The 23,201-nt window shown below is 64.5% G+C and overlaps 1 protein-coding gene across 2 annotated transcripts in view; it reads right to left on the bottom strand.

Annotated features, from left to right (window-relative positions):
• Positions 1 to 23,201, bottom strand: part of CPNE9 (copine family member 9) — a 43,916-nt gene that overhangs the window by 10,251 nt on the left and 10,464 nt on the right. The window contains exons 3-15 of one of the 2 annotated variants that reach the window (XM_037904654.2): positions 18,756 to 18,802; positions 17,303 to 17,406; positions 14,155 to 14,194; positions 13,399 to 13,401; positions 9,512 to 9,588; positions 5,515 to 5,578; positions 5,081 to 5,184; positions 4,854 to 4,958; positions 4,114 to 4,155; positions 3,335 to 3,410; positions 2,915 to 2,968; positions 1,604 to 1,665; positions 890 to 936 (exon numbers count right to left, since the gene is read on the bottom strand). In XM_037904654.2, coding sequence (XP_037760582.1) covers positions 890 to 936; positions 1,604 to 1,665; positions 2,915 to 2,968; positions 3,335 to 3,410; positions 4,114 to 4,155; positions 4,854 to 4,958; positions 5,081 to 5,184; positions 5,515 to 5,578; positions 9,512 to 9,588; positions 13,399 to 13,401; positions 14,155 to 14,194; positions 17,303 to 17,406; positions 18,756 to 18,802 — 825 coding nt within the window. The remainder of the gene's footprint in view (positions 1 to 889; positions 937 to 1,603; positions 1,666 to 2,914; positions 2,969 to 3,334; positions 3,411 to 4,113; positions 4,156 to 4,853; positions 4,959 to 5,080; positions 5,185 to 5,514; positions 5,579 to 9,511; positions 9,589 to 13,398; positions 13,402 to 14,154; positions 14,195 to 17,302; positions 17,407 to 18,755; positions 18,803 to 23,201) is intronic. The other variant, XM_037904655.2, reaches the window with a different exon arrangement.

Genomic DNA, 23,201 nt, shown 5'->3' with positions numbered 1-23,201 from the left:
TAAGTCTCTAGGTGGGGGGATAAGGGGGTGTGATTGTGGCAGAGCCCTAAAGGGCCAGTGTGATGGTGTCTGCACAGAGAATGGCCGACACCCTGTCTCCTGGCGACTGATGGCTTGGGCCCCTCCTCTGCAAAGGGGCGGACTGAAGGGGTTGGAGAACAAAGAGACCAGGTGGCCTCCTGGCCCGGGAAAGAGACAAAGGCCAGAGGAGGGGCGGGAGAGTTTCAGTTTGGAGCTGGCTGGGGAAATGGAGGGAGGCCAGAGGGGGCTCTGGCCTCCCTGCGCCCCAAGACGGACCTGACTGAGGGGTCCTGTTCTCTATACCTACAAGCTCTGTTTTAGACCATGTTCCTGTCGTCTAATAAACCTTCTGTTTTCCCGGCTGGCTGAGAGTCACATCTGTCTGTGGAGTTGCGGGGCAGGACCCTCTGGCTTCCCCAGGAGCCCCGCATGAGCGGACTTGCGGTGGGAAGCGCATGGAGAGGCAGAGGATGCTGAATGCTCCGAGGTCAGACCCAGGAAGGTGGAAGCTGTGTGAGCTGTGTGTCCTGCAGACAGGCTGCTCACAGAGAGGAGACTTCCCCAGAGTCCTGCCTGGCTTCATGGGGAGCAGTTCCAGAGCATCGCCTGGGGACTCCGTGACACCCCATCACTTTGCCCCTCTGACACCCGTTTGAGTGAACCCTGTGGCAGGCCCCCAGAATCTGGGGGCCGGGTAGCTGGGACTGGGGCGAGAATGGGCTGGAGAGCAGCTCCCTGGAGGCAGGACCCCCAGGCCCTTGCCGTGAGAAGGGTGGAGGAGGAAGGAGCTCGGGGACGACCCAGGGCTGAGCTGTCCCTCGGTTCCCGTGGGAGGCACCTGGGCCCAGCCCGTGCAAGTGGCACTCACCGTTGGAGGCCGTGAAATCGATGGCGACCGTGAAATTCAGCTGTGTCCTACGGGGGCAGGAGGGGAAAGTGAGAGAGCGCTCCCCCAGCCCCCCAACGACGCATTCCCAGCTCCCCTCCCCCCACCCCGCTCCCCCAGCCCCCCAACGACGCGTTCCCAGCTCCCCTTCCCCCACCCCGCTCCCCCAGTCCCCCAAACGATGCGTTCCCAGCTCCCCTCTCCCCACCCCGCTTCCCCAGCCCCCCAACGATGCGTTCCCAGCTCCCCTCCTCCTGCCCTGCATCCCCAGCCCCCCAACACATTCCCAGATCCCCTCCCCCACCCCACCACCCTCCCATCCCCCAAACCTGCTCCCCCAAACTCCCCTCACACCAGCCTCCCCTTCCCAGCCCCTGCAGACCCCTGCCACCCCTCCCCGCAACACCAGCAGCATCGGTTCCCTCTCCTGCTCTCTACCAGCTCTTTCCACCTCCCGCTGTCCCCTGCCCCCTCAGAGGCCAGGGCCCGACTCCCCGGCACGGGGGGGTGCACGACTCCCTTGGGTCTTCGTGCGGGAGGCTGGGCCAGGGCCATGGGGGCAGGGTGGGCAGATGCAGCCCATGTGGAATGGGGGGCACAGGGTGAGGAACAAACCCCAAAGGGGCTGAGGAGTGCAGAGGTTTGAACAGAACTGCCTGGGGGGACATGCGGGGGGGTCCCTGGGCACCCGCTCACCCGCCTCGGATGTAATCCACAAAGGTGAAGTCAGACTCCACGGCAAAGGAAAGAAGGGTCACCTGGCGGAGACAGAACGTCAGAGACCCCCGAGACAGGTCCCCCCCTCCCCACTGACAGACCCCCAAGACAGACCCCCCCCACAGACACAGACCACCGAGACAGGTCCCCCCAGAAAGACCCCCGAGACAGAGCCCCCCCAAGACAGACCCCCCCCAGACAGACCCCCCCTTCTCCCCAGAGACAGACCCCCCCAAGACAGGCCCCCACTCTCCCCAGAGTCAGACCCCGCTGAGATAGGCCCACCCAGAGTCAGACCCCTGAGACGGGGCCCCCCTCTCCCCATAGCCAGGCTGTGAGGGAGTAGGGAGTGTTACCCGGGAATGCTGCGTGGCACTTTTACTGATTCCTGTCTGCATTGGTACGAGATGGTGGTGGGATGTCAGGGGGTGACTTCACTGCGGGGAGATACCTGAGCAGGTAACCTGAGCCAGGAGGGGGTCGGGGCCAGGTGACACCTTCTGCCCAGGAAACCGGACAAAGGCTGGAGGAGGGGCAGGGGGTGGCTGGGTGAGGCTGCTGGAGGGGGTTTCAATTTGCAGTTGGCTGGGGAGATGGTGGGAGGCCCAGAACCCAGGTCTGGGCTCCCCCTGCCCCCCAAGAGGGACCTGACTGAGGGGTCCTGTTCTCTGTACCTACAAGCTCTGTTTGGGACTGTGTTCCTGTCGGCTAATAAACCTTCTGTTCTGCTGGCTGGCTGAGAGTCACGGTGAATCGCAGGAAGTGGGGGGTGCAGGGCCCTGACTCCCCCACACTCAGTGACACAGGTCCCCCCAGCGTCAGACCCCACTGAGACAGGCCCTCCCAGGGTCAGACCCCTGAGACAGGGCCCCCCTCTACCCAGAGACAGGCCCCTAGAGAGACATCTAGAGACACTTACTGGAAACAGAATGTCAGAGACCCCCACCAGAGACACCCCACAACAGCCCCGCTCTCCCCAGGACAGACCCCCCAACAGACCTCTGCCCCTCCACATAGAGACCCCCCCAAATACCCTCTGTCTCCCCAGAGACCCCCCCAAAGAAATCCTCCCCCACTCCACAGGGAGACAGAGCTGGAGAAACCCCTCTTCTGTCCCCCCCAGGACAGACTGAGGCTGCAGGGCAGGCGCAGGGCTAGTCGGAGCTGAAGGAAGGGAGCCGTGGGGTGCATCACCAAGGGGGCAGAGGGCAAAGAGGGAGCCGGGGGCACTGCCTGGTCACGGGGGGGTGGGGGCGCATTCCCTCAGGGGCCCCGGCAGGTTTCACGCACTGTTCCAGAGTTGATGTATTTCTTCTTCTTGCATTTCTTCTTTGGATTTAACACCTTATGGAAGCAGAGGAACAGTTCAGGGACCCCAACATCAGCACCTCCCCCGGCTGTTCCTGACAGCCCCCCTCCAGCTGCCAGCCCCCTGGCAGTTCCTGGCCACCAGCACCCCCCCACCCCGGCCATCATACTCTGTGAGTTAAATTCCTGAGCCCAGAATCTCGCCTGGATTCTAACCCTGCAGCAAACTCCACAAGAATGAGGCCCCCGCGAAAGCCACCTGAACCGGCAAACGCCCGCCAGCCCAGAGCTGCCCACTGGGAGAACTCCTCCGTGCCCCAGAGCTGGCCCAGGCCCCCAGCCCCAGTGGGGCTGAGCCAGGCATGGGGGGAACCAGGAGAGCTGGGCAGCAGCAGGCCTCACCTCATAGACAGTGAACTGGCTCTGAGCGCGGGAAAGCTCCCGGTAGCTTGTGGCAAACTCCCCGATGAAATCGTGGCTGTGGGGCAGAGAGCACAAGGCAGGTGGCAGTGGGCAGCACAGATACTCACTCAGCCTGTTGTGGGGGGAGAGGGCATGGGGGGCCTCGGCCACTATAACCTGGCACACCATGGGCAGAGCCTGCGAGACAGCCCCCTGCTCTGCCCTCTCAACCCCACTCCCCTCCCAGAACCAGAGAGAGAACCCAGGAGTCCTGGCTCCCAGCCCCACCCTCCCGATCAAACCCACGAGACCCCACTCCACTCCCAGGACTGGGATAGAACCCAGGAGTCCTGGCTCCCAGCCCAGTGCCCACTAGCCCTTGCTCCCTCACAGGCAGGGCAGAAAGGGGGTGGCTGGAGGATGAGAGAAGGGGCAGCCCTGGGGCCCAGCAAGGCGGAGAGGTGGGGCCCAGCAGGTAGGGGCAGGAACCCAGCCAGGCCAAGGGCTGCTCCGGCTGGCTGTGGACAGACTCAGGGACTGGCTCCCTGGGCCCCAGAGCATGGAGGCCGGCGGAGGAGATCCGCCGGCTGCAGGGTGGCCAGGAGAGCAGTGGCATGGGTACAGCCCAGGGCGAGCCCAGGGAGAGCGAGGGGGAGGGGGTTCTGGCCAGGGCAGGCCCAGGGATCAGGCCTAAGGCCAGGCCGTGGCTGGACGGGGTGGGGGCGGGCGCTGGGGACATGGCCCCGCCTGCCCCCGGGCTGCTAGCAGCCTGATCCCACCTTCCATCCCGGTCCCAGTCGTACACGTCTATCTTCACCGTCCTGAAATACAAGTGCGGGTAGCAGGTTAGCGAGCACCCAGGATGGGCCCGGAGAGCCCCACGGGGCCTGGCACCCCATGCTCCCCCATCCCTGCCCCTGTTCCCCTGCTGGGGCCCTGCTCCCCCATCCCCGCCCCCGTTCCCCTGCTGGGGCCCTGCTCCCTTATCCCTGTCCCCGTTCCCCTGCTGGGGCCCTGCTCCCCCATTCCTGCCCCCACTGGGCCCCCACTCCCCCGTCCCCACTCCCGGGCCCCCGCTCCTGCATCCCCTCCCCCACTCCTCTGCTGGGGCCCCCGCTCCCCCATCCCCACTCCCGGGCCCCCGCTCCTGCATCCCCTCCCCCACTCCTCTGCTGGGGCCCTGCTCCCCCATCCCCGCCTCCACCAGGGATCCACTCCCCTGTCCTCACCCCCAGGGCCCCGCTCCCTCATCCCTGCCACCCCGCTGGGGCTCCACTCCCCCATCCCTGCCCCCGGGGCCCCGCTTCCCCATCTCCTCCCCCGCTTTGGCCGTGCTCCCCGCTCCCCTCCTCCCCCAGGCCAAGCCATGCCAGAGAGCTGCCCCTCCTGCCCCCCACAGGACTGGCTGAGCTGCCCCTCCCCACAGGGCCTGGGAGTTTGCGTGTCTGGGATCTGCTCGCTCTGGCTCTGTGCTTGCAGCCCCCCCTGGCAGGACAGGGACACGTGTCTGGCTCCTGACCTGTCGTAGTCCCCGTTGCACAAGGCTCGCACGGGGATGGAGAAAGGCTGCCACACCGGGTTGAGTGTGTTTTTCACCACTTCTGTCTTGTGGCAAATTGTGAACCTGGAGGCGGCACCAGAGAAGTGGGGCTGAGGGCAGGCACTAGCAGGCAGGAGCCCACCCCAGCTGCCCCCCGCTGGGCGCCCGCCCGTGCAGAGTGGGGCGTCACACGGCCCCAAACGTACGTGCCGTCCTCGTTGCTGCGGTAGAAGACGAGGAAGGGGTCAGATTTCCCGAAGAAGTCCTTCTTGTCCAGCTTGTTGGCGCAGAGCTGCATGGTGACAATGTCCTGAAAGAAACGGACTCCGTCAGGGCGGGGGTCAGGATCCAGGCAGGGGGTGGGTGGCGAGGGGCAGCTGCCGACGCGGGCAGGCGGCTTGTTCAGAGCCTGTAGGGCAGGCCCTACCCGACCTGGGCCAGCCCACTGACCTGGGGAGAGCGGCGCCCCACCCAGCCCCATGCCTTCTCCACACGCACACCCCTTCGGCCCCCCCAGCACAGCCCCCCAGGTACACATGCCTCAGCCCTCCCCTGCCACCAGCGCCCCTGGGCGTCCCGTGGGTCCCGCAGCCAGCCCGGAGCGTGGGCAGCGTGGCCAGGCCAGCGGAGACGCACTCACCCGGCAGTTGCTGAGCTCCTCAGCCGACAGCAGGATGGTCCCACACTTCTTCCCTGGGACCCCCCTGGGACAAGAAACACCCCGTTAGGCCGGCAGGAGTGGACGGCAGGCAGCCCAGGGCGCGGCTGCAAGGGGTTTGGCTGCTCTCCCCACCACGTCCTGTGTGCCCCATTACAGCCCACTGAAGGGCCCAAGCCAATGGCCAGAGCAGAGCACTCTCCCAGCAGGGGGCGCTGGGGGAGCAGAGCAGGCACCAGATGTGGGGGGCTCCCAGCAGGGGGTGCTGTGGGGGGGGCGGGGCAGGCACCGGATGTGGGGGGGCTCCCAGCAGGGGGTGCAGGGCAGGCACCAGATGTGGGGGGCTCCCAGCAGGGGGCGCTGGGCAGGCTCCAGATGTGGGGGGACTCCCAGCAGGGGGCGCTGGGGGGGCGGGGCAGGGCGCTGGCTGGGGGGGAGCTGACACAGCGACAGGTGTGGTGGGTGGCGGGCGGGATGCTGGCTGGCTGGGAAGACGGTGGTGCTGAGGAATCGCTGACCTCGGAGCCCAGGGCCCTGCCGTCGCTCGCCCGCACTGCTAGGCAGGCTGCTGGCTGCAGCGGGAGCCATGGCTCATGTGGGGCAGCAGGCAGCGGGCGCTGGTGTCTCCCTGGCCCTCTACGCTGGGCACTTCCCAGCCACACTGTCCCTGGGAGAAGCTGGAGTGTGGCCGGCCGCCCCCGGCCAGGCTCGGCAGAGCCAGACTGCGCAGCTCCTTGCACTGTGTGCGGCTCGCACACCCCTCCCCTGGGCACCAGGGCCTGAGCCTGAGCCGGGTCACGGCCCCCTGCGCCAGGGCCTGCAGATTTCAGGGCGGGTTTGCTTGGCATATCCCCACTGCCCTCAGGAGGAAGAGCACGTGCTCTGCCGGCCGCGGGGACCCCTTCCCTCGGGGAGCTGCACCCCCACAGGGAACTGAGCCCATGGGGACTGGCTGCCCCTCCAAGCCGCCTTTCTGCCAGCAGGCAGGGCCAGGAGCCCTGGGGGCAGGGCAGGATGGTCCCTGGAGCTGCGGGATGTTGTTGGGGGTCCCCCCCTCAGCCCAGCCTCCCCCAGCTACCCCCTGAAGAAGTTGTCTCACTCCCTTCCTGGGCCTGTGTCTGAGTGCGGCTGGCCCTGCTGCTCCAGGCTCCATGAAAGGCCTGCCCAGACCCAGCCCCCCATGTGCACCCTGGCATGGGCCTGGCGGGCTCAGGGGCCTTTCCCCTCTGGGGGACACTGGCTCTGACCTGGCTCCATGGTAGGGCCTGGCTGGCTCTAGGGGAGACAGTATGTGGCGGGCAGGGACTGGCTGGCTGGGGGCAGTATGTGGGGGACGGGGGGACTGGTTGGCTGGCTGGGGGCAGTATGTGGGGGATGGGGGGGACTGGCTGGGGGTCAGTATGTGGGGGACAGGGGGACTGGCTGGCTGGCTGGGGGCAGTATGTGGGGGATGGGGGGACTGGCTGACTGGGGGCAGTATGTGGGGGATGGGGGGACTGGCTGGCTGGCTGGGGGGCAGTATGTGGGGGACGGGGGGACTGGCTGGCTGACTGGGGGCAGTATGTGGGGGATGGGGGGACTGGTTGGCTGGCTGGGGGCAGTATGTGGGGGACGGGGGGACTGGCTGGCTGGCTGGGGGCAGTATGTGGGGGACGGGGGGACTGGCTGGCTGGCTGGGGGCAGTATGTGGGGGACGGGGGGACTGGCTGACTGGGGGGCAGTATGTGGGGGACGGGAGGACTGACTGGCTGGCTGGGGGCAGTATGTGGGGGACGGGGGGACTGGCTGGCTGGGGGGCAGTATGTGGGGGATGGGGGGACTGGCTGGCTGGGGGGCAGTATGTGGGGGACGGGGGGACTGGCTGGCTGGCTGGGGGGCAGTATGTGGGGGTTGGGGGGAATGGCTGGCTGGTTGGGGGCAGTATGTGGGGGATGGGGGGACTGGCTGGCTGGCTGGGGGGCAGTATGTGGGGGACGGGGGGACTGGCTGGCTGGCTGGGGGGCAGTATGTGGGGGTTGGGGGGAATGGCTGGCTGGCTGGGGGCAGTATGTGGGGGATGGGGGGACTGGCTGGCTGGCTGGGGGCAGTATGTGGGGGACGGGGGGACTGGCTGGCTGGGGGCAGTATGTGGGGGACGGGGGGACTGGCTGGCTGGCTGGGGGGCAGTATGTGGGGGATGGGGGGACTGGCTGGCTGGGGGCAGTATGTGGGGGATGGGGGGACTGGCTGGCTGGGGGGCAGTATGTGGGGGACGGGGGGACTGGCTGGCTGGCTGGGGGGCAGTATGTGGGGGTTGGGGGGAATGGCTGGCTGGTTGGGGGGCAGTATGTGGGGGACGGGGAGACTGGCTGGCTGGCTCAGGGCAGTATGTGGGGGACGGGGAGACTGGCTGGCTGGCTGGGGGGCAGTATGTGGGGGACGGGGGGACTGGCTGGCTGGCTGGGGGCAGTATGTGGGGGACGGGGGGACTGGCTGGCTGGCTGGGGGCAGTATGTGGGGGACGGGGGGACTGGCTGGCTGGCTGGGGGGCAGTATGTGGGGGACGGGGGGAATGGCTGGCTGGCTGGGGGGCAGTATGTGGGGGACGGGGGGAATGGCTGGCTGGCTGGGGGGCAGTATGTGGGGGACGGGGGGACTGGCTGGCTGGGGGCAGTATGTGGGGGATGGGGGGACTGGCTGGCTGGCTGGGGGGCAGTATGTGGGGGACGGGGGGACTGGATGGCTGGGGGTCAGTATGTGGGGGACGGGGGGACTGGCTGGCTGGCTGGGGGGCAGTATGTGGGGGACGGGGGGACTGGCTGGCTGGGGGGCAGTATGTGGGGGACGGGGGGACTGGCTGGCTGGCTGGGGGCAGTATGTGGGGGACGGGGGGACTGGCTGGCTGGCTGGGGGGCAGTATGTGGGGGACGGGGGGACTGGATGGCTGGGGGTCAGTATGTGGGGGATGGGGGGACTGGCTGGCTGGCTGGGGGGCAGTATGTGGGGGACGGGGGGACTGGCTGGCTGGGGGGCAGTATATGGGGGACGGGGGGACTGGCTGGCTGGCTGGGGGCAGTATGTGGGGGACGGGGGGACTGGCTGGCTGGCTGGGGGGCAGTATGTGGGGGACGGGGGGACTGGCTGGCTGGGGGGCAGTATGTGGGGGACGGGGGGACTGGCTGGCTGGCTGGGGGCAGTATGTGGGGGATGGGGGGACTGGCTGGCTGGCTGGGGGGCAGTATGTGGGGGACGGGGGGACTGGATGGCTGGCTGGGGGGCAGTATGTGGGGGACGGGGGGACTGGATGGCTGGGGGTCAGTATGTGGGGGATGGGGGGACTGGCTGGCTGGCTGGGGGGCAGTATGTGGGGGACGGGGGGACTGGCTGGCTGGGGGGCAGTATATGGGGGACGGGGGGACTGGCTGGCTGGCTGGGGGACAGTATATGGGGGACGGGGGGACTGGCTGGCTGGCTGGGGGGCAGTATGTGGGGGACGGGGGGACTGGCTGGCTGGCTGGGGGCAGTATGTGGGGGACGGGGGGACTGGCTGGCTGGCTGGGGGGCAGTATGTGGGGGACCGGGGGACTGGCTGGCTGGCTGGGGGCAGTATGTGGGGGACGGGGGGAGTGGCTGGCTGGGGGCAGTATGTGGGGGACGGGGGGACTGGCTGGCTGGCTGGGGGGCAGTATGTGGGGGACGGGGGGACTGGCTGGCTGGCTGGGGGCAGTATGTGGGGGACGGGGGGACTGGCTGGCTGGCTGGGGGGCAGTATGTGGGGGACGGGGGGACTGGCTGGCTGGCTGGGGGCAGTATGTGGGGGACGGGGGGAGTGGCTGGCTGGGGGCAGTATGTGGAGGACAGGGGGACTGGCTGGCTGGGGTCAGTATGTGGGGGACGGAGGGACTGGCTGGCTGGGGGGCAGTATGTGGGGGTATAGGAACTCCAGCCCCAGGCCCTCCCCCCGCATGGAGCCCCCAGGAGCAGGTGAAGGGAGGCTCACGTGAGGGGTCTCTCCAAGCGGCTCCGCTGGGATCCGATCACTTCGCCCAGCGCCACGAACGCCTGGCCCAGAAAGTCCTGCCAACAAGGCTCGCTAGTTAGGGCACACAGAGCACTGGTCTCGCCTGCAGGTGGGGAGGGCAGCCCATGGCGTGCCTCCAGCCCCCACCCCGGGGTGCCTCCAGGGCAGGGCATCTCGGATCCCCCCACACCCCATCCTAGGGTGCCCCCACAGCAGGGAAGGTCAGAACCCAGCAACCCCCATATAGAATGATGGGGTCAAAATGAGCTGGGACCACTCGAGAGAGATCTCATAGAATCCTAGAATATCAGGGCTGGAAGAGACCTCAGGAGGTCATTGTGACGAAGTGGGACTGTTCTTAATGTTTCCTCTGAATAGTGTGTGGGTGCCTCAGTTTCCCCTGTGCAGTTCTTAAGTATCTAGGTGGTGGGGTGAGGGTGTATGATCATTGCAGAGCCCTAGAGGGCAGGTGTGTGCAGGGGTCTGGACACAGACAATGGCCGACACCCTGTTTCCTGGCCACTGATGGCCTGGGCCCTTCCCCCCTGCAAGGTGAGAGCTAAAGGGTTGGAGAACAAAGGAATCAGGTGACCTCCTGGCCCAGGACAGGAACAAAGCCCAGAGGAGGAGGGCCTGGAGGGAGTTTCAGTTTGGGGCTGGCCGGGACATGGAGTGAAGGGCAGACGGGGTTGTCTGGCTCACTGCCCCCCAGAATGGACCCAGCTGAGGGGTCCTGTTCTCTGCACCTACAAGCTCTGTGTTAGACCATGTTCCTGTCGTCTAATAACCTCTGTTTTACTGGCTGGCTGAGAGTCCCGTCTGACTGAGGAGTTGGGGGGCAGGACCCTCTGGCTGCCCCAGGACCCCGCCTGGGCGGACTGGCTGTGGGAAGCGCAGGGAGGGGCAGAGGAGGCTGAAGGCTCCGAGGTCAGACCCAGGAAGGTGGAAGTCGGGGGAGCTGTGTGTCCTGCAGACAGGCTGCTCCCAGAGAGGAGACTGCCCCAGAGTCCTGCCTGGCTCCATGGGGAGCAGTTCCAGAGCATCGCCCAGGGACTCCATGACAGTCATCTAGTCCAACCCTCTGCTCAAAGCAGGACCAACCCCAACTAAATCATCCCAGCCAGGGCTCTGTCAAGTCTGAGAGTCCTCGGAGTCCTTGTGGAGACTTCTCTGAAATCATCCACTCACTAGGCAGCGGGAGTCAAAAAAGCGAACAGAATGTTGGGAATCATTAGGAAAGCGACAGATAATACGACAGAAAATATCATATTGCCCCTATATAAACCCATGGTGCGCCCACATCTTGAATACTGCATGCAGATGTGGTCGCCCCATCTCAAAAAAGATATATTGGAATTGGAAAAGGTTCAGAAAAGGGCAACAAAAATTATTAGGGGTATGGAACAGCTTCCGTATGACGAGAGATTAATCAAGATTGGGACTTTTCAGCTTGGAAGAGACGACTAAGGGGGAATATTATCGAGGTCTATAAAATCATGACTGGTGTGGAGAAGGTAAATAAGGACGTGTTATTTACTCCTTCCCATAACACTCCAACCAGGGGTCACCCAATGACATTATAGGCAGCAGGTTTAAACAAACACAAGGCAGCGCTTCTTCGCACACCGCCCGCCCAGCCAGCCTGCGGAGGGTGCCACAGTCTCCATGCCAGGGGGTGCGAAGGCCAAAAGTGTAACTGGGTTCAAAAAACGAACGAGATCAGTTCTGGAGGCGGGTCTGTGGGGGATACTGGGAAACTGGAGTGTCTAAGGGAATTGCTCGTGTGACTTGGGGTGAGACCAAAGTCTGCTCTGTTTGGCTGGTTTGGTTTGCCTTGGTGGGCACAGAAACCCCAGCCTGGGGCTGTAACTGCCCTGCTTTGATTTGAACTGGGACCATATAGAACATCGTTGCAACCAAGGTCCCGTAGTGGCACTAAATCTTGTATAAAGGGGGTCAAATAAGGTGTCTCAGACAAGGTGATGGTTGGCTGGTTAGGATGATGCGTCTGTGTGCGTGTATCATTTTGTAGTTAAAGTTATGAATATTGGCTCTGTCCTGTCTGTATTTCAAACTTGTGCTCTGCTTCTGGGGGACACCCCAGACACGTTGGGGTCAGCTCTGCCTAGCCTGCTGGATGGCCCATTAAGGACAATCAGCGACACAACTGACCCATGGAGAGAAGGCAGACACGCCTGGGGACTCGGCCAGGCGTGCAGGGACCTGCCTAGGGACCGAACTCTGAGGTGTTTCCAGGCCATGGGATGGGCAGCTTGTCCTTGGGACACAGAAAGCAGAGACCACACGGCAAGAGACTTTCAAAAGCTGCTGCAGCTCCTCCAGCTGGTCTGCAGTCCTGCTTCTGACCTCTGGAGGGACTTGGCGACCCTGAAGCTTTGACCCAAGGACTGAAAGACCCATCCCAGCTGGGGATGTTCTCCAGAGACTGGATTTGAACCTGCCGTTTATTCCATCCCTGCTGCAAGCCTGACCCAAGAACTTTGCCGTCACTGGACGTCATTGATTCCATTGAACCCGTTCTAGCTCTCGTCTCTGTCTTTTCCGTTTATGAACAAACCTTTAGATTTTAGACTCCAAGGGATTGGCATCAGCGTGATCTGTGGGTAAGATCTGATTTGTGTATTGACCGGGGTCTGGGGCTTGGTCCTTTGGGATCGAGGGAACTGTTTTTCATTTACTGGGGTATTGGTTTTCATAACCATCTGTCCCCATAATGAGTGGCCCTGGTGGGGATACTGGGAAACTGGAGTGTCGAAGGGAATTGCTCGTGTGACTTGGGCTTAGCCAGTGGGGTGAGACCAAAGTCTGCTCTGTTTGGCTGGTTTGGTTTGCCTTGGTGGGCACAGAAACCCCAGCCTGGGGCTGTAACTGCCCTGCTTTGAGCAGTTTGTCCTGAATTGGCACTCTCCGTTGGGTCCTGCCAAAAACAGCCTCATTACAGGGTCCACCAACAGCTGTTAGCCAGGATGGGCAGGGACACAAGCCTGTGCCCTGGGTGTCCCTAAGCCTCCAATTGCCAGAAGCTGGGCGTGGGCGACGGGATGGATCATTCAATAACTGCCCTGTTCTGTTCATTCCCTCTACAGCACCTGGCCATGCCAGAGCCAGGACACTGGCCCAGACGGACCATTGGTCTGACCCAGCACGGCCCTGCTGAGGTTCTGGATTCCTGCCTGCACCCTTCCAGCCAGAGCTTGCTGCTGAAATGATGCCAGTGCTGCAGTGGGGAGCAGGTGCTATGGGGCACCCCGATGGGGAGGCATGGGCCATGTCTTGGTTGGCAATCTCCACCAGCCCTTTGTGTTCCGGAGCTGCGGGAACAACGGCCAGGGCCCAGGACAGGATGGGGGGAGGGATGTCCCCCGGCCGCCAGGAGAAGAGAGGCCTCCCGTGGCGGGAGGCATAGGTACCACGGCTCTGTGCTGCAAGGGCTCTAACTGCTTCCCTGCCCTGGAGGAGTCGGTCTATCCAGGGCCCCCAGGCCCTCCCAGCTGCCGGGGGGGGGAGGTGTGGGGCACTGCCTGCAGGGGTTACCATAAGAACGGCCAGACTGGGTCAGACCAAAGGTCCATCCAGCCCAGTGTCCTGTCTGCCGACAGTGGCCAATGCCAGGTGCCCCAGAGGGAGTGAACCTAACAGGTGATGATCAGTGATCTCTCTCCTGACATCCATCTCCACCCTCTGACAGACAGAGGCTAGGGACACCATTCCTTACCCATCCTGGCAACATCCCGGTTCACTCCCTGGTGACAAACGGCCCCTGCCCACCTGGGGCTCCCCCAGCCCAGTCCTCGCTCCCGGCTGTGCTTTGCCCGTTTGCCACGGGGGGCAGGAGAGGCACGTACCTTCTGTGGTCCCAGGGTGGGCAGCAGAGAGAGAGAGCAGGTTAGACAGGGTGAGGATGGAGCCCGGGCTGCCCCCCCGAGGGCCAGCAGCAGGTAGTGGGTCGCCCCATCGCTCACACAGAGCCACGCTCCTGGGGGCAGGCTCTGGAGAGCAGCAGGGAGGGGATGCCGGAGAGCTGGTGTCAGAGCCTGGGTGAGCGGGGCCAAGCGGCGGCCAGGGACAAGGCCCATGTTCTCTGTGCCAGACACGCAGTGCAGCTCCTTGGGCACACAGCGCCAGCACTGCGCTCTCCTGCCGGGACCAGATGGCCAGCTGCGCCCGGGCCAGCGCCCAGGGCACTGCCTGGAAACCGGGCTCAGCCCCTGCTCGGCCACACACGCCCTGGGCGGTCTCTGGCCAGTCCCTGCCTGTGCAGTGCGGCTGTGAGGTGCCACCTACAAACAAGGACAAGCTGCCTCTGCAGTCACAGCTGGGGAGACCCTGATACCTCCCGCCCCCCACCCCGTAGGCCACAGAGCCGCAGCATCTCACTGGTCCAGCAACATGGCAAAGCAAGTGACCTGCAAGGCACAAGGGGGAGGGCTGAGCCCAGGGAGGAGGCAGAGCCCGGGGGCTGAGTCCAGGGGAGGGAGGGCACAGCTGGGGGCTGAGCCCAAGGGCAGGGCTGAGTTCGGGAGGAGGGCGGAACCAGGGGCTGAGTCCGGGGGGGCAGAGCGGGGGGCTGAGCCTGCGGGCAGAGCCGGATCCATACTCACGTGTTTAGAGATGTTGCAGCTCTTGGAGTCCACGTTGTAGCTTGGGGGGAAGAGAGGAGAGCCGTGAGAACAATGGGTGCGGGACCCCCACAGTGCTGCTCCAGTCGGAGTCCCACCCCCCCCACCCTTCAGCCCTCCCCACCCAGGAATGAGCGCCGTCCGGGGCAGTCCTGGCACGAGACGGGGGCTATAGGGCCCCACATGCAGGGCCCTGAGCACAGCCAAGCCCAGCAGGTGATGGAGGCTGGCGCCCGGTGGCTGCCCTGACACCCAGCAGTGCCCGGAGAGGCCTGAGAGCCCGGAGAGGCTCCTGGACCCCTTCTCGTAGGCCACTGATCCGGACACACAGCTGGGGCTGCGCAGCTCAGCGACTGGGAGCACTGCTCCGGCCAAGGACAAGCACCGGCACCCATGGTGTCCTCCGGCCGCTGGAAGCTGGGCCCTCCTGGAGTTCACGAGCTGCGCTGGGCACTGCACAGACAGATCAGAGACAGGCCCAGACGTGCCCCCTGGCACCAGGCACAGCTGTTCTCCAGCCCCACCCCGTCTCATGATCTCGCCCACCCCGGGCGCTGCTGGGTGTTCGCACCACTGGGCTCCTACCCTGAGTTCCAGGGTCATGACGACTTCAGGCCGGCCCATGTTACACGCTGGCCCGAAGAGCTTCTGTTTCTGCCTACGGCAGAGTCAGGAACCCTGGGAGCAGCATGAAGAGCATTGCAATCGCCCGGCCTTGCTGCAGCCACCCCGCCACACCACCCCGCCACACTGCAACCGCCACTACCACCCCGCCACGCCACCCCCCACCGCCACGCCACCCTGCCACGCCACCCCCCACCGCCACTACCACCCTGCCACGCCACCGCCCACCGCCACTACCACCCCGCCACGCCACCCCGTCACACTGCAACCGCCACTACCACCCCGCCACGCCACCCCCCACTGCCACTACCACCCCGCCACACCACCCTGCCACACAGCAACCGCCACTACCACCCCGCCACGCCACCCCGCACCGCCACTACCACCCCGCCACGCCACCCCCCACCGCCACTACCACCCCGCCACGCCACCGCCCACCGCCACTACCACCCTGCCACGCCACCCCGCCACACTGCAACCGCCACTACCACCCCGCCACGCCACCCCCCACCGCCACGCCACCCTGCCACGCCACCCCCCACCGCCACTACCACCCCGCCACACCACCCTGCCACACAGCAACCGCCACTACCACCCTGCCACGCCACCCCGCCACACTGCAACCGCCACTACCACCCCGCCACGCCACCCCCCACCGCCACGCCACCCTGCCACGCCACCCCCCACCACCACTACCACCCTGCCACGCCACCGCCCACCGCCACTACCACTCCGCCACGCCACCCCGCCACACTGCAACCGCCACTACCACCCCGCCACGCCACCCCCCACCGCCACTACCACCCCGCCACACCACCCTGCCACACAGCAACCGCCACTACCACCCCGCCACGCCACCCCCCACCGCCACTACCACCCCGCCACGCCACCCCCCACCGCCACTACCACCCTGCCACGCCACCCCGCCACACTGCAACCGCCACTACCACCCCGCCACGCCACCCCCCACCGCCACGCCACCCTGCCACACTGCAACCGCAACTACCACCCCGCCACGCCACCCCCCACCGCCACTACCACCCCGCCACACCACCCCCCACCGCCACTACCATCCCGCCACACTGCAACCGCCACTACCACCCCGCCACGCCACCCCCCACCACCACTACCACCCTGCCACCCCCCACCGCCACACTGCAACCGCCACTACCACCCCGCCACGCCACCCCCCACCGCCACTACCACCCCGCCACACTGCAACCGCCACTACCACCCCGCCACGCCACCCCCCACCGCCACTACCACCCCACCACGCCACCACCCACCGCCACTACCACCCTGCCACGCCACCCCGCCACACTGCAGCCGCCACTACCACCCCACCACGCCACCCTCCACCGCCACTACCACCCCGCCACGCCACCCCCCACCACCACTACCACCCCGCCACGCCACCCCGCCACACTGCAACCACCACTACCACCCCGCCACACCACCCCCCACCGCCACTACCAGCCTGCCACGCCACCCCCCACCGCCACTACCACCCTGCCACGCCACCCCGCCACACTGCAACCGCCACTACCACCCCGCCACGCCACCCCCCACCGCCACTACCACCCCGCCACGCCACCCCGCCACACTGCAACCGCCACTACCACCCTGCCACGCCACCCCGCCACACTGCAACCGCCACTACCACCCCGCCACGCCACCCCCCACCACCACTACCACCCTGCCACGCCACCCCCCACCACCACTACCACCCTGCCACGCCACCCCGCCACACTGCATCCGCCACTACCACCCCGCCACGCCACCCCCCACCACCACTACCACCCCACCACGCCACCCCGCCACACTGCAACCGCCACTACCACCCCGCCACGCCACCCCCCACCGCCACTACCACCCTGCCACGCCACCGCCCACTGCCACTACCACCCCGCCACGCCGCCACACTGCAACCGCCAGTACCACCCCGCCACGCCACCCCCACCGCCACTACCACTCTGCCATGCCACAGCAGCTCCGTCACGCCTCCCCGCAGCCACCCTGCCATGTCCCAGGACACTGCAACTGCCCTGCCATGTCACACCATGGCCACCATGTCTGTCATACCACAACTGCCCCAGAGCTCTGCAACCCCACCTCCAGTTTCCCCAGTCAGGACTCCACTTTGGCCGGTTGGCAGCCATACCACAAATCACCTGGTCTCCGACTAAGGGCCAAGTGGGAAAGCAGGGAGTGAGCAGAGGCGAGGCAGGGTGGGGAGGGGGACCAGGTGTGGGGGGGAGCCGAGATGGGATTGGGGAGGGAACTGGGCAGGTGGGACCCGAGGCAGGGCAGGGGGGCCAAGGCAGGGTGAGGGAGGGAGACCTGGTGTGGGGAGCAGAGGAAGAGCAGGGGGACATGGATCAGGTGGGGGAGGGGAGCAGGCAGGGGGAAGCAGAGGTGGGACGGGGCAGGGGAACTGGGCAGGGGGGAGCCGAGGCAGGGTGGGGGAGGGGCATCGGGTGGAGGAGGGGGAGCAGGTTTCACTCACACATCAAAGCGCAGATTCTGCTTCTCCTCAAAGAAATAATCAAGGACGAACTTGCGGACGAAGTCGGGGTTCAGGGTGTTGTCAATCACTTCGGTGCGTCCAAACTAAGGGGAGAAGGGGGTGAGGGGACAGCACCCAACCCAGAGGGGCCACCTGGGGCCACGTGGCCATGGCCCAGGGGTCCCAGCATGTATGTGAGGAAGGGGCTGTCCCCCAGAGCCCCCCGTTTAATTTCTGCTGCCTCCCTGGCCTGTAATCCAGATTCCCTGGGATTAAGGCCAACGGCAGAGCCAGGTCATTAGCGTGGGAGCAGGTGGCCATATGGGCCCGTTTAGCAGAGCAGGGGATTAGGCGGCCCTGGCTGGGAGCCCCCGCAGGGATCAGAGTGGGGCAGGCCCAGCCCCGCAGCAAGGGGGCGCTGGGTAACCCCCGGCCAGGCCAGGGGCCGCGCTGTTGCCCCTGAGCCGGTGCCCGGAGTGCAGGGACGCGTGGAGCTATGGGTGGGCGCTGCTCAGACTGGCTAGTGGAGCAGGGGCAGCCCCCTGCAAGAGTCTGTTCTGGTCCCTGGGCAGCCCAGCCCCGAGGCCCCACCTCTGACTGATCTGTGCTGGGCCGAGGGCGGGCTGGAAATCCCCAGGCCTGCAGGGCTCAGCCCCGGCTCGGGGGGAGCAGCAGGAGACTTTGCTTCTGGCCACTCAGCCCCCCCCACCCCGAGACCTGAGCCCAGGGCAGGAGCCTGGGGCTGCCCTCCCCCGTCAGGGCCACTGGTGGAGCCCCTGCCCGACACAGCAGGGCGCATGGTGCTGCGCAGGGGAAGAGACACGCTGCTGGCAGTGCCCCAGGAGACACCCTGCAGCAAAGCTGAGAACTAGCCCCCACCGGAGCGAACAGGCTGCCAGACGGGCAGCTCAGTGGTGCGGAGGAGGGGGCCCAGGCTGAAGGCTGCTCACTGCACTGCGAGCTGCCCGCTCTGCTGCCAACACAGCACCCGCGGGGTGACCGGGGAGCCAGCGGCCCTGCTCAGCAGCCAGGCCCAGGCTATGAAGGAGTGAGACAAGGAACCCTCTCTGAAAACGACTCAGAGCCACTGGGCATGGGGCCGGGCTCCAGGGGAGGGGGAGGAGACAGGGTCAGGTGGCTAAGTCCCACCCTGGACTTCCCGCCGGTTGGTGGCCCGCTGGCCAAGAGGTGGGTGCTCAGCTCTGCTAGCTCCTTGACAAAGACCCAGCCGTGGCAGATGAGCCCACTGGCTTGCTTGGGGGTGGGGGGCACAGGGCTAGATGGGCACATTGGCAGTGGGGCTGGGGTGGCAAGCAGGTCTCCCGAGCCCCCCATAAGGAGCCCAGGGCAGCAGGGGTTCCTGTGCCAGAGCAGGACAAACATCGACCCCTGCTGCAGCGGGGGCAGAGTGCTGGCTCCGGGGTCTGGGACGGGCCCCACTGCGCTCACTCACCTCCCTCCACTCCTTGCTGCCGCTCCCGTGGATGAACAGAACCACTACTGCAGAGAGGAGAGCGCGGGGTTAATGACTGCCTCTGCATCAGAAGCCACCCCATCCCACTGCATGTCTCTCACACTGCACCCCCGAAACACCCCATCCCACTGCATGCCTCACACACTGCATCTGCCAACACACCCATTCCACTGCATGCCTCACACACTGCACCCCCGAAACACCCCATCCCACTGCATGTCTCTCACACTGCACCCCTGAAACACCCCATCCCACTGCATGTCTCTCACACTGCACCCCCGAAACACCCCATCCCACTGCATGCCTCACACACTGCATCTGCCAACACACCCATTCCACTGCATGCCTCACACACTGCACCCCCGAAACACCCCATCCCACTGCATGTCTCTCACACTGCACCCCGAAACACCCCATCCCACTGCATGTCTCTCACACTGCACCCCCGAAACACCCCATCCCACTGCATGCCTCACACACTGCACCTCCGAAACACCCCATCCCACTGCATGTCTCTCACACTGCATCTGCCAACACACCCATTCCACTGCATGCCTCACACACTGCATTCCCGAAACACCCCATCCCACTGCATGCCTCACACACTGCACCCCCGAAACACCCCATCCCGCTGCATGCCTCTCACACTGCACCCCCGAAACACCCCATCCCACTGCATGTCTCTCACACTGCACCCCTGAAACACCCCATCCCACTGCATGCCTCACCCACTGCACCCCCGAAACACCCCATCCCATTGCATGCCTCACACACTGCATCCGCCAACACACCCATCCCACTGCATGTCTCTCACACTGCATCCGCCAACACAGCCATCCCACTTCATGTCTCTCACACTGCACCCCTGAAACACCCCATCCCACTGCATGCCTCACCCACTGCACCCCCGAAACACCCCATCCCACTGCATACCTCACGCACTGCATCCGCCAACACACCCATCCCACTGCATGCCTCACACACTGCATCCGCCAACACACCCATCCCACTGCATGCCTCTCACACTGCACCCTTGAAACACCCCATCCCACTGCATGCCTCACCCACTGCACCCCCGAAACACCCCATCCCACTGCATACCTCACGCACTGCATCCGCGAACACACCCATCCCACTGCATGTCTCTCACACAGCATCTGCCAACACACCCATCCCACTGCATGCCTCACACACTGCACCCCCGAAACACCCCATCCCACTGCATGTCTCTCACACTGCATCTGCCAACACACCCATCCCACTGCATGCCTCACACACTGCATCCACCAGCACACCCCGTCCCACTGCATGCCTCACACACTGCACCCCTGAAACACCCCAGCCCACTGCATGTCTCTCACACTGCATCTGCCAACACACCCATTCCACTGCATGCCTCACACACTGCATTCCCGAAACACCCCATCCCACTGCATGCCTCACACACTGCACCCCCGAAACACCCCGTCCCACTGCATGTCTCTCACACTGCATCTGCCAACACACCCATTCCACTGCGTGTCTCTCACACTGCACCCCCGAAACACCCCATCCCACTGCATGTCTCTCACACTGCACCCCTGAAACACCCCATCCCACTGCATGCCTCACCCACTGCACCCCCAAAACACCCCATCCCACTGCATACCTCACCCACTGCATCCCCGAAACACCCCATCCCATTGCATGTCTCTCACACAGCATCCGCCAACACACCCATCCCACTGCATGCCTCTCACACTGCACCCCTGAAACACGCCATCCCACTGCATGTCTCTCACACTGCACCCCCGAAACACCCCATCCCACTGCATGCCTCACACACTGCATCCGCGAACACACCCATCCCACTGCATGTCTCTCACACTGCATCTGCCAACACACCCATTCCACTGCATGCCTCACACACTGCATTCCCGAAACACCCCATCCCACTGCATGCCTCACACACTGCACCCCCGAAACACCCCGTCCCACTGCATGCCTCACACACTGCATCCGCCAACACACCCATCCCACTGCATGCCTCACACACTGCACCCCCGAAACACCCCATCCCACTGCATGTCTCTCACACTGCACCCCTGATACACTCCATCTAACTGCATGTCTCACACACACTCCCCCATGGCACGCACACCTCATGTACCTGCCACTGTGCATGCATACTTTGCACATCACAGTGAGTATACGCACACCTCACTGCACATATACACCTCGCACCTACACACTGCACACCCCACTCCTCTGTGCACACACTGCATGTGCACTCCCCCAGCACACACTCGCACATGCACACCTCATGGACACCATCCCACTGCACACACACATCCCATCCCACCTATGATGCAGCAGGGACTGAGTGGGGCGGATTGACCTAGGAATGTGGCAGGGGAGTTTCCTGGGACTGTCTGATCGGTGATGAGATAGCAGGGGGTGACTTCACTGCCTGGGATGATACCTGAGTCTGTAACCTGAGCAGGGAGGGGGGTTGGGTCCAGGTGACACCTTCCACCTGGGGAAACTGGACAAAGGCTGAAGGAGGAACTGGAGGGAGGCTGGGGGAGTTGGTTGGAGGGGGTTTCAGTTTTTGGAGTGGGCTGGGGAAGAGGAAAGAGTCGCAGAGCGGGGGTCTAAGCGCTCTACCCCCCAGAAGGGCCTGACTAAGGGGTCCTGTTTATGCCTGCAAGCTCTGGTCTGGACTGTTTTCCTGTCATCTCTAATAAACCTTCTGTTCTACTGGCTGGCTGAGAGTCACGGTGAATCACAGGAAGTGGGGGTGCAGGGCCTTGACCTCCCCAATCTCCATGACAACTGGTGTCAGAGGTGGGATCTACTGCACCCCGTGGATGGTGCTTCCTGCAGTAAGTGACTGGGGAGCAGTAAAACGAAGGGGGATTGACAGGAACCCGGTGTGCTGAAGAGTCAGAGAGGAGTGGTTTTGGGGGGCGAAGGAGCTACGCTTAACCCCTGGGAGTGTGTGACCAGCAATAATGGGGTCCCCTTGGACACTGCAGTGAGCAGTCTCAGGGGCGGAGGAGTCTGTGGCTTGACCTTGGAAGGGGGTGGTGACCTGGAGAAGGGTTGGCACAGTAGGGGTTCCTCCTGGACACTGCAGCTCGAGCACCCAGGCCTGCTCATGGCCAGCAGGGAGATGTACGCTAAGCGCCTTAAGAGCAACCTGGTGGAGCTGAGCAGGCAGAGGGGGCTGCACCCTGGGAGGCTCACCAAGGAACAGCTGATTGCCCAGCTGGAGGAGGAGGATCGCTCAGATGCACCGATCCCTGCCTCTGAGGGAAGCAGCCTAGCAGATGCAGCGCAGGCCCCGGTGCCTGACCCAGCTGGGAGGGGTCAGATTGCTGCCAAGGGCATCCCGAGACCCCCCTACCTATGCCTAGGGGAGGGGCTGGGAGGAGCCCAGAGAATACCAAAGGCCCCCTGACCCCAGCAGCCAGCAGGGGATCCTCCGGCAGAGCTCCCCATCCCTGGAGCTGAGGCGGCTGGAATGGGAGAGGGAGATAAAATTGAGAGAGTTGGAAGATCGCGAAAAAGTGTGAGAGGGTCACGAAAAGCAGCGTCAGCATGAGCTGGAGTTGGCAAGGCTGAGGAGCAGCGAGGCCCTGGCTTTGGTGAGTGATGGGGGACCCAGGACTGCATGGAAATTTGATAAGTGCGTCCTGGCCCAGAGTAAGGAGGGGAGGACATCGATAGCTTCCTGAATGCCTTTGAGAACGCCTGCGAGATGCACAGGGTTGACCCAGCAGACAGGCTCCAGTTTCTCACCCCCTTACTGGACCCCAAAGCCGTGGAGGTGTACATCCGAATGAAAGGGGCGGAGGTAGGGGACTATGAACTATTCAAACAGACCCTGCTCTGCGAGTTTGGGCTGACTCCCGACATGTACCAGAGAAGGCTCTGGAGTCAGCATAAAATTCCTGAGGGCACATATCTACAACTGGCCCTCCAGATATAGAGATATGCCTGCAAGTGGGCAGATGGGGCCCAAACTAAGGAGGACCTGCTCGACCTAATCGTACTGGAGCAACTGTATGAGTGGTGCCCATCTGACCTGAGGCTGTGGTTGGTGGACAAAAAGCCAGAGAACCCACGACACACAGGGCATCTGGCCGACGAGTTTGTGAACAGTCGGTCGGGGAGTGGCAGGGAGGAACCCCAAACAAACAGGCCCCCCACGATGCAGAGAGAGAGAGTCACCATGGGACCTCCCAAAGGGAGAATGTAGAGCACCCCCTCCCAAGGGGAACATCCAGCATCAGGACCAACTGACCCACTCGAGGGCGACACTTCACCGTCTACACCGACCACTCTCCCCTGACCTGGCTGCACCAGATGAAAGGAGCCAACGCCAAACTCCTGAGATGGAGCCTGCTCCTGCAGGATTACGACATGAACGTGGTCCATGTG

The sequence above is a fragment of the Chelonia mydas genome, chromosome 7 (genome assembly GCF_015237465.2).
Source record: "Chelonia mydas isolate rCheMyd1 chromosome 7, rCheMyd1.pri.v2, whole genome shotgun sequence".
NCBI lineage: Eukaryota > Metazoa > Chordata > Testudines > Cheloniidae > Chelonia > Chelonia mydas.
The sequence above is the reverse complement of the archived record's forward strand: the minus strand, read 5'-3'. Positions and strand labels throughout refer to the sequence as shown.